This window comes from Tasmannia lanceolata, unplaced genomic scaffold (genome assembly GCF_043159265.1).
Source record: "Tasmannia lanceolata isolate RefF3 unplaced genomic scaffold, GAP_Taslan_0.1 ptg000037l, whole genome shotgun sequence".
Classification (NCBI taxonomy): domain Eukaryota; kingdom Viridiplantae; phylum Streptophyta; class Magnoliopsida; order Canellales; family Winteraceae; genus Tasmannia; species Tasmannia lanceolata.
In genome coordinates, this window is record NW_027518714.1 from 24684310 (window position 1) to 24695578 (window position 11269).

Sequence of the window (11269 nt, forward strand, 5' to 3'; positions counted from 1 at the left end):
AAGTTGACCATTAAACTCGGGCAAATCTACTTTAATATGATAATCGTGATCTCGAGTTGCGGCATGCGGAGCGCGATCATGGGTATATCTCGGATGGATGATGTCTTTAAATTCCTCCTCGCTAGGGTAATCATCGTCATGAAAATACCTAACTCTAGGGCCAGGGCGTGGAACTCTTGCTAGAACTTGAGCATGCCGTTGCCGATCACCTTCGTCGATATGGGGTTGCTCACGCTCAATAGGATTTAACCATGCTAATTGCTGCGTTATTTTGATTAACGGTAGCCTTGAGAGTGCTAAACATCTCCACCGTCACAATTTCTTTATTTTCTCGTTCTCCGTGGGAAGCCAGTGTTGAACATCTCCACCGTCACGGTTTCTTGATTTCCCCGTTCTCCGTGGGAAGCCTGTATGGAAAGTATCAGGCTCTGATACTACCTGGCGTAGCCAGAAGTGCAAAAAATGAGTCGGGGATTGATTGTTGTCGACCTCCGATCAGACATACCTTTGAATCCACGAAGGGTGTTCTACGAATCCATGAAGAATGAGTAAAATATCACCCTCTCTAAGAAGAAAGAAGAAAATGATTTTTATTTTATACAAAAAGTGTGTACCAGCCATCCTTGTACATTCATGCCTTTTATATGAAAGGACTCCTTTTTACATTTAGAACTGACATCATAAGAAAGGCAAGAAGCCTTATTATTAGACTAATAAACATTGGACTTACTATATTCTAACCTCTTAACAAATAACAATAAGAGCATATTTGGACTCTTTAAAAAAAAAAAAAGAAGAAAGAAACCTGAAGTAGCCAAATATATATTGTTTGCTCTTAACGTGGCTACACAATTTTTTTTATTCCAAAAGCCTTTGAGGAACCTTGTTCTTTGCCGCTGGAGATGTAGTTTCTTCTCTGTTCTGAGGAGCAAGAAGCGTGTATGAAACGATGCAGTTGCTCGACTATTGTCAAGTCTCTTATTAACTTGCCACTGTTGAAGGGAGCCCTATTGTATAGTATGTTTAGTCTCTTCTAATCGGAAGAAGTTGATGGAGTTCGAGGTACAATGGGGCGAAGTGGATTAGTTGGGTTGGTTCTAGTAGGGAGAAGGATTCACGATCCCTAGTGGAGATCGCAAATGATTTGTATGCTGGCTATGTTAAGTAATGTTGAGCAAATTGGATAGTTAGCATCTTTTTTACCTTGCTAAAGTTCTCTTTTCTTGACATTCGAGATTGTTCTGATGTTTTCATGCTTGTAATCAATGGGGAGTCCTGGTCCCTTTCTCATGTACTTATAAGTATGATTTATAAATATTAATGTCATCTTTCAAAAAAAAAAAGAAAAGCCTTTGACGTGCTAGGTTCAGTTATATGGAAACTAGCTACGTCAGTTTCTATTAGATTGCATGCCTAGACAAAATCCTCACTATGGATCATCAGAGAAATCAGGAGAGAAAATATCAATGATTCTAGAACGTGTTTTCATCCATTGTAGCTTTGTCATGAGGGTTTGGTGGTTCATCTTGAGCACATTTGGTGTGGATTGAGTGGTGCTTAGTGTATTTTTAGCCAACCCCACCCCACCCCACGCCACTCCACCCCACCCACACACACACTGTACACACACACACACAAATGTTAGATTGTTGTGGAGTCATCCCCTTTCTCCTATTTTGTGATTAGTGTGGAAGACAAGGAGGGTCTCATGGATCTAGTATAGTGATGCATAGCATTCAACAACAGATCTTCTGTTCTGTAATCAGTTGGGAGGCAATCTTCCCTGACTTTAGTGGTATCTTGGAGTCGACTTTGGGATCCACTTGGGATGTGATCCGTCTAGGTAGGATTCAATCCAATAACCCTCTCTCTCTCTCTCTCTCTCTCTCTCTCTCTCTCTCTCTCTGCTAAACTCTGATGGCTCTAGCCTTGAAAATTAATTTACTTGGCTTAGTTTGGTCCTGTGTTTCAAATAATGTAGAGTTGCGGGCTCTAGTGAGTGGAATTCATCAATATGATCCATCCCTCCTTGCTACCTAGATTATTGAAGGTAACATGCTTTTAGTTATTTATTATCCTGGCCATTCCGATTGGTCTGTCTTTTGTGCCTTCTTGTTTTTAATAATTTATCGCCATTCAAAAAAATAAAAAAAAAGGTAGTCGCATTTACTCTAACCGAGCTTGGGACAGGCGTTGTACAACATAACATAGACAAGGTATTTGTTGCCTCTGTCTCGTGTGTGGTTGATGTATTTATTTAATTGACCACCTTGTCTTCAACTTAGCTCCTTGAAAATCAAATAAGAGTCTAATGACATAACTCATAAAATAATGGAGGTAGGTCCAAGATCTACAAAATATCTGACTGATGCGGACTGCCACCAACATGATTTTTGTTTTTTTTGCAAGGTATACAATCGATTAACTTATAAAGAATGGCAAATGATGTCCACGCTCAGTTGTTTTAATAAAAAAAAGTGAAGACTACCATTATGAAAACAAGGGAATGATCATTTCCCACGCCCCCACAGGAAAGGATTTTCTTTGGGAATTTATTAATACCCACAACATTTGATTGTTGTGAGAAGAGAAAAACAAGAAAACAAAAAAAAAACATGTTGGCCTCTGAAATTTCAAATCACACTGTGTACGCTTACAAAAGACATGAAAAGAAGAAGAAGGTAAAAGATGTTTTATGCTCCATGTAGAAGTTTGAGGACTTCAGCTTCATTTGGCAAAGCAGGGATTGCTCCTTTCTTGGTAGTAGTTATTGCTCCACATGCATTTGCAAATTTCAAAACTTCCCTCAACCTTCCCTCATCCTGCAAGTCATTACAAAACATGTTATATTTATATGTTAATGATGATAAGGGAATTGATATATTCGCCCCCTTTTTATACTTGATAAAGCCCCCCTAGTGTAAAAGAGTAGTCATAAATACACTAGAGAGAGCTGACGCAAGTAAAAAAGGGGTGAATAAATATCAATTTCCTAATAATAATAATAATAATAATAATAATAATAAGAGAAAAGTGTAGCCACACGATCGAGTAGCTAACTTAGCTACTCCGTCGGCTTAAAATACAGTGGGGGCCACATTGTTTGGGTGATGCAAACCATTCATTTAATAGTCCCTCACATAGATAGGTGCGCCCAAAAAATCATCTTCGTAGGATCATCTCAACCCTACAACCCTACGATTTGTGGGGGCAAAAATGGATGTGAATAAGCCTTAACAAATCTATCCATTTATTGCCTCCACAATTTGAAGGGTTTGGATGATCCAATGGAGCTGATTTTTTGGGCACACCCTATCTAGTAAGGGCCTATCAAATGAATTGTTTGGATCACCCAAACAATGTGAGCCCACTGTATTTTAAGCCGACGGAGTAGCTAAGTCGAGTAGCTACACTTTCCTCAAATAATAATATTAATAATAATAATTTTAGACTTACTTCGATCACGGATTGGTTGTCGACGATCTGGCATAGCACAGAACCGATGAATGCATCGCCTGCACCAGTTGTATCTATTGTTTTGACACTGATTCCGTCAACTGTTCCTCGAAAATCCTATATTGACAAATTTGATCAAGTTAATGTGCCATAACCTGAAAAAATCTTTATCTCTTTCCCGTCTAAGTCATTTTTTTTGGTAGGTAAGCTAGGGTTTAGCGGAGACCCGGTTTATTTGATAAAGATAAAAACAATACATTAGGAACAAGATACCATCCCTAACTCGGATGACATTAGAGAGGAAGAACCAAAACTTCCCATCTAAATCTTAATCAAACAGTGATAAGAATGTATAAATATTGATCAGGCAGCAATAAAAAGCACATTGCAATTGATCCCAAAACACTCACCGTCTGATCAGGATTAAATTGCGATAGGACTTTGTTAAACAGACTTTTATGTTTAGAACATCCTATTTTGTTAAATAAATTATTGTTTTATTGAAGGTAAATTAAATAGATTACTGTTAATAGAATTATAAATGCATATTAGACAATCTAGATAAATTGATTATTGCTTATAACCATGACCCCAAGTCTGATGCCCTTTTACCGTGGCCGCTCTCTTGTTTGAGTTTGCATTTTGCCCTTCAAATATTCAATCAAAACTCCTTTAACTCTCTAAAGTTATGAGTTATGACCCATCAACTGAGTGGTCATTTCCTGTACTATCAATAAAAGAATTCAAAAGATAAGAAGATAAATTATGTTAAATTATACCCGGCCCCATTTAGAGAAGTTGATTATCCTACGGAATGGAACTTTTGAAGTTGGCAGCTTTTTAGGCCATGTTTGGCAACCTTGAAAAAATATTCCATGGAATCTTTAAAGTGCAAAATGTGCAGTTGGGCCAGATAGGGAATGACTAGACAGGGTGAGAGCGAGGAAAGCAAATCAGGAAAATAAAAAACCAACCCAACTTTAAGTAGGTATTTTCTCTTCACTATTTTTAGGGATTTCTGATGCTCTCTCCAACCCCGCTAACTCAAGAATCAAGTCTCTCCCTCTCCCTTCCTCTGCACACCTCCTCACACAATTGGGCCCATCAGTATTCCATGGAATGTTTTTTCATGGTTGCTAAAAATGGTCTTAAAGTTCTCTAATCTCAAGATTAAAAGAGGTGTGCCAATATCAAATAAGGGGCCAACATGAGAACATCAATGTACAATCTAGATCATACCTTAGTGTAGTATTTGCACCCCTTCTCCCCCAGGGTGACCAATAAGAGCTTCAACCCTGGATGCCACAGTGACATTGCGACCTCATCGGCCAATGAATCGGTCCCGGTGAGGAATTCAAGCTCGACTTCGCTGACCTTGATGATATCGGCCCTGTCCCATATGCTCATGATCTGGTCCCGCGCTTTCTCCGGTGACGGCCAAAGCGGCAATCGGAGATTCGGGTCGTAAGAAAGTATGGCCCCCGCATCTTTCGCCACCTCCATTGCTCGTAAATGAGCTGATCTACATGGCTCTGTGATCAAGCTTATAGATCCATAATGAAAGATCTTGGCCTGTAACTCCAACCATTTAGAAAAGATTAAGAAACAACAAACAATTAGAGCAAAGGTAACAATAAGATAGGGAATTGATATGTGCACTCCATTATTTCATAACTCTTCACACTGTTCTAATTTGCTTTTAAAGGCTAATACAATTGCTCCCAACATCCAATAAGAAAAGTGCTCAATAAAGGGTGGAGTGACATTATCAAAACAAGGGGGTGAAGCTATAATTTCCTCAAAGATATGTAAATAACTTAAGTCATTTTCATGAGTAGGATGGTTTTTGTAAAATACACGAAATACAAATGCTAGAACATATTAGAAGACTTTGTTAAAGAAACAATGATCAATCAGTGCAAAAATAACAATAAAGATAGGGGATTGATCTGCACCCCATTATTTCAAAGTCTTCACTCTATACCGTTAATTCAAGGTATAATGCCTGATTTTATTTTAAAGGCATTACAATTATAAAGGTGCTCCCAAGTCCAATAAGAAAAGTGCTTAATAAAGTATGGAGTGCCATTATCAAAACAAGGGACCGCAGATATAATTTCCCTAAAGATAATACCTTTGATCATTTTCATGAGTAGCATAGTTTTGTAAAATACCCAAAAATACAAAGAGAAAACGTTTCCTACACACATGTGTAGATAAGTTGTCTACACACTAGCTTAAAATACAGTGGGGGCCACATTATTTGGGTGATCCAAACCATTCATTTTTAAGGCCCTCTCATAGATAGGGTGTCCACAAAAAATTAGATTCATAGAATCATCCTAACCATTCGAACTGTGGAGGCAAAAAATTGACTAATTTGTGAAGGTTTAAAGACATCAATTTTACCTCCACAAATCGCAGGGTTGGGATGATCCTATGGATCTGATTTTTTGTAGACACCCAATCTATGTGAGGGCCTTTAAAATGGATGGCTTGGATCAACCAAACAATGTGGGCCCCCACTGTATTTTAAGCAAATACAAATGCTAGACTTATCAAGATTTCCTGATTTTTGTATTTTGTTGATTCATAGCTGTAGAGAGGCTTTCATTGTTTCCCCAAAATGATGAAAAACAAATAAAAGTAAAGAAGGAAAGAGAATAAAGAAGTGGGGAGAAGAAAAACAAAAAAATTCATAACTCAGACTGAAGATTAGAAAGGGATGGGAATGGGCATTTTCCATATATGTATAAACTTTCTTCAAAATACAAAGAGAAAAAGAAAGAAATTTTTGGGAGCTGAAATTCACACCCTCTCATTTTGATATTCTCACCCTCCCTTATTTTAAAATTCTGTAAAAAATGGCAGTTGTTGGAAATTAAGAACAATGACAACGAGAGAAGTATAGGGTGGGCATAAAAATAACGTCGGATAAAAGGTGGGGCCCTACTTTTAAATGATCCAAACCGTTCATTTCTTGGTCATCTATAGGCCATTTCCTAAAAATCTAATCCACAGTAGGATCCAAGCCATTCATATTATAGGCTGTAAAATGAACGATCCGGAAGGTAAATAAAACAAGCTTATATAAAACTTTACAAATTGCAGGGTTAGCCATTCATATTATGTCACATCCCCATGCCCCACTTTTATTTTTGCTGCCCCTGAGTAATTTTCCATAAGAAGTGTGGTGCCAGTATCAAAACAAGGTAGTGAGAATACAAGACATCTACTTTCCTTTCTCCAAAAAAGAGTTTTCTATATGGTGTAAGCCCGTATAGGATGATCCAAACCGTCTGTTTGATGGGCCACAATGTAAATAGCTTGTGTCCCGAAAATAATTTCCATAGGATGATCACAACCCTCCAATCTATAAGGTTTTGCAGTTCTTCAATAGATCGGAGGGCTAGGATCATCATATGTGAATGATTGTTTGGGCACAACCTACTCACGCTGGTAGATGAATATTTAACACCCAGATATCTAATATTCTCACTCTTGTTTTGATATTGGCACGTTACTACGCATGTAATTTTCCAGAAGAAGTGGGGTGCCAATATCAAAACAGAGGAGTGAGAATATCAGCCATATACTTTCCTTTCTCAAAGAAAATAGGAAAAAGGCAGATGAATCTCAATTCTCAAACAACATCTGTTAGCTCCTACAAACAGGCTAAAACTTTACGAAAAAGTAGGATCTAATTCTAGAGAGAGAGAGAGAGATATACCTTTCTAATAATCTCGAGATTCAGCTCGGATTCTGTAAGGAGCATATCAGCGCTAGGGTTTCTATAGAACATGAACTCACGATCACCGTCAGATCTAAGAGTGACAAAAGCCAAAGCAGTTCTAGCCTTTGGATCAAACAATACCCCCTTATTGTCCACCCCATTCTCTTTCAATATATTCGATAACATATGACCAAATTCATCATCACCCAATTTCCCAATAAACGCCGATCTCCCACCAAGCCTCGCCACCGCGATCGCCATGTTCGCCGGAGCACCGCCCGGCGCCTTCAAAAACCCCGGTGCCTCCGCCAGAGATACGCCGGAAATTGTTGGAACAAAATCTATTAACATCTCTCCAAAACTCACCACCAACCCATCATCAGATTTTCCATTGAAAGCCATTGAGAGAGAGAGAGATCTAGAAAGAGAGAGAGGGTGAAAGTTGTTTGGGGTGTTATTATAAAGGGGAGAGAAAAGGAGGAGGAGACTTATTTTAGAAGGAGAGAAGGTGAGAAGGTCAGATATGGTTGGCGTTGATTAATCCTCTTTATGAGAATTTTATATTTTTACTGTAACAAGGATGCTATGGTTGTTTTAAAGTTGGTAAATGTAAAATATTTGGAGAGTTTGTTTTAGAAATAAATAGGTAGAATAGTATTAGGATTTGGTAGTAGGGGAAAATGCTTCTATTACAAGTTAAAGTTGTTTTACATTTTACAAATGATGAGGTTGGTTGTTAGGATCTTTCCTAATGGACAATATTTTGGGTCCCATTGTAAAAGTGATGGAATTTTTTGGGGCCCCTAATGGGACAATTTTGTGGAGAATACTTTGATCAGATGATCTTAGCCCTTTGATCGATTAAAGTCCTGTTAGGCATGGGATGTCAATTTGGCATGGAACAAGACCCAACAGGATCAAGGGCTACGATTACACATTATGTCCCCATTGAAGACCTAAATATGGACCATTAGCATTGATCTTGATGGGGACAGTCCGCCTCATCATTTTAATTAATATAGATATATGTGAGAAATTGTGAAAACCTAACCACAAGGGAGTCCCATTGGATGCAAATCATCCAACCGCATTTATCATCTCTTCAATTTTACATTTTCAATGCAGTCTGAAATGCGGTTAATCCGGATCTAACGGGGCGCCCTTGCGGCTGGGTTTTTCGCAAGGGTAACCTTTAGATTTATAGGGCACTCATAATGGGGTCCACTTAGGGGTGTGATTTGGGTTAGGTTGAGTTGAGCTTTTACTAAAAAATGAATTGGAGTCAACTTGAACCCGACCCAATTTTATGGTAAAAGCTCAACCCAATTTGCCAAACATTGACCCGAGTTGCACCCCTAGGACCACTTTCGTGTCTTCAATGCGATCTAAATTGGGTGCTCCCATGCCTATTATGGTAATTATCATGTGGGTGGTCCCACTCAAAATTTGTGTTTTATCAAATATCTCATGGGATCATTTTCCTTGCTTTTTTAACAAAGTAAAATGTGCTCATGGCACATAAATGAGATCACATATTTTTACTAAGAAGTCACCAACCATGCTTGTGAGTTTTCAAATACTACCTTGAATTAAAAAAATAGAGGGGGTATAATAACAAATAGGGAAAAATACACTTAGACCCCCTGTGGTTTCTAACACATTCAACTTAACCCGTAATGTTTAAAAAGTTACAAGTAGACCCCCTGTGGTTTCAATTTGTATAAGGTAGGCCCCCTCACTTGACGGTTCGTCCACAGATTGAAGGGTTAGGATGATCCGATGGAGCTGATTTTTTGGGCACACCCTATCTATGTCAGGGCCCATCAAATGAACACTTTGGATCATCCAAACAATGTGGGCCCATACCCGAATCCAAACACTACCAAAAACACAGTGGGCCCACATTGTTTGGATGATCCAAAGCGTTCATTTGATGGGCCCTGACATAGATAGGGTGTGCCTAAAAAATCAGCTCCATCAGATCATCGTAACCCTTCCATCTGTGGATGAACCGTCAACTGAGGGGGTTTACCTTACACAAATTGAAACCACAAGGAGTCTACTTGTAACTTTTTAAACATTAGGGGTTATGTTGAATGTGTCAGAAATCACAGGGGGTCTAAGTGTATTTTTCCCTAACAAATAAGTCAAAGGGAAAAATACACTTTGAACCCCTGTGGTTTCATTGGGTTTTTTTAATTGACGGTGTGGGGGAAAAGACCAAAATACCCTCCTCTTCCCTAACTGAAAATTAGGGTTTTCATACTTGAAAACTAAAACTTGGGGTTTGATTCAAACCCTTGTTGATTTATCAACATAAACCCTCCCTTTAGGAGTTTTATTTGTCTCCATTCACATCATTATAATGATTTGCACAAAAACCCTAATGTTTTAGGGCTTTATTTTTTGTTTTTATCAAAGTTTTTCTCTTGAAATGTGGGTTTCATGTAGCCATGGGGTGGGGTTTGATTGTTTGTGGTGGTGGTGAAGGCGGTGGTCGGAGATGGCGACGGCGGAGGTGGCTGGAGGGGACGACGAAGGCGGTGGCCGAGGGGCGACGGCGGCCGTGGAAAATGGCGTAACCCTAACCCTATGCAAATGAGGGTATTTCTGTCCTCAAAATATTAACCATGATTAGTTTTAGCCTTTCCGTCAGTTAAACTGACGGACATTTGGCATAGAGGGTGTACTTGTCACATTTTGAAACCACAGGGGTTTGCTTGTAACTTTTCAAGCTTCTGGGGTCAAGTTGAATGTGTCAAGGAACCACAGGAGATCATCTAAGTGTATTTTTCCCTTAGTCAAAATTCGCACATGATATGATGATGGAGTCTAGTAAATGATCTAACCCCTACTTTTCCTCTTTTTCATGTTGGGTTGGGTTTTGTCACGTGAAACTGTACACTTTCATGGAAATCGATGCACATCGAGAAAAAGAGGATCAATAGCATCTCGCCACGTGTCTGTTCTCGATCTCTGGATCTCAATACTAGGGGCGCACGACTGTTATTCATTTCTGGTTTGGAAATGACACGTGCTTACGCACACGCTTCGTTTATTTCGTAGGAGAATTGCTTGCAAGACTGAAATCCGTTTTGTCAAAAAAACAAAGGGGGTATATGAGTTTTAATATGGTGGCCGACCGTCAAGTACCGTCAAAACGGTACCCCACTTGATATTTGATCCAACAGCTACTCACTTTTTAAGAGGCTGCTGTTGGATCCAATATCAAGGTGGTACTTTTGAAGTAGCACCATCACGTGACTTGACGGTCGGGCATCATATAATTTCTCGGGGATATATTATCATGACCGTTCACAAAAAATGAGGAAGATGAAGGTTCGAGAGGGTTCTAATCCCATGATACACAAAATGACCAATTAGTCAGTCATTTTCACTCAAATGTCGGTATTTCAAGATCTGCCCAAAACATGTTTTGTTGCCCAAACTCTGTTTGACCTCCAGACATTAATCTCCCAGCCAAATTCAAGCAACCGAACAGAGCATTTCCTACTAATCTCCCAGCCAAATTCAAGCAACCGAAAAGAGCATTGTTACGGAGTTCCGTTTTGGAAAGATTTTTCTTTCCCAAATTAGTTGTCAGGAAATTATATTTCCACTCCTCTTATTTGTCTTTTGTGGAAAGGCCTTTCCATGCCTTCTCCCGTTTATTATGAACAAATATGAAATCGAGAATATTTTCCATAAAAAGTATTTCTCCTATTTTCCAAAAAAATAATATATTTCCAAAAGGCCTTTTCTTGGGCTACCAAACAAAGGAAAGTGATGAAAATTTGAAAAAGATTTTTTCCTTTCCACAACTTTCTTGCAATTCAAATAGGCCTAAGGGTACCAAACAATTGAAAGTGATGAAAATTTGAAAAAAGATTGTTTCCATTCCACAACTTTCTTGCAATTCAATTAGAGGCCTAAGGGGGGCATCTTTGGAAACCAGGCAATTTTTTTTCTTCTAAAAATTGATTTTTTCAAGTTTTATTTATGGCTTTTTGGGTAAAATTCTCATCCAAATCTTTTCCAGCAAAAATACTTAGAAAGGTAAAATAAATTTCATAGTTTCAA

At 38.7% G+C, this 11269-nt stretch overlaps 1 protein-coding gene across 1 annotated transcript; it reads right to left on the reverse strand.

Moving 5' to 3' along the window:
- Positions 1-2530: 2530 nt before the first annotated feature.
- LOC143860037 (fructokinase-2-like) lies at positions 2531-7694 on the reverse strand. The gene is made up of 4 exons (XM_077370543.1): positions 7187-7694; positions 4696-5028; positions 3457-3573; positions 2531-2822 (listed from the first exon to the last, which is right to left on the reverse strand). Exons 1-4 carry the CDS (start codon positions 7589-7591, stop codon positions 2694-2696), a joined length of 984 nt encoding a protein of 327 aa, XP_077226658.1. The 5' UTR covers positions 7592-7694; the 3' UTR covers positions 2531-2693.
- Between the last annotated feature and the right edge of the window lie 3575 nt (positions 7695-11269).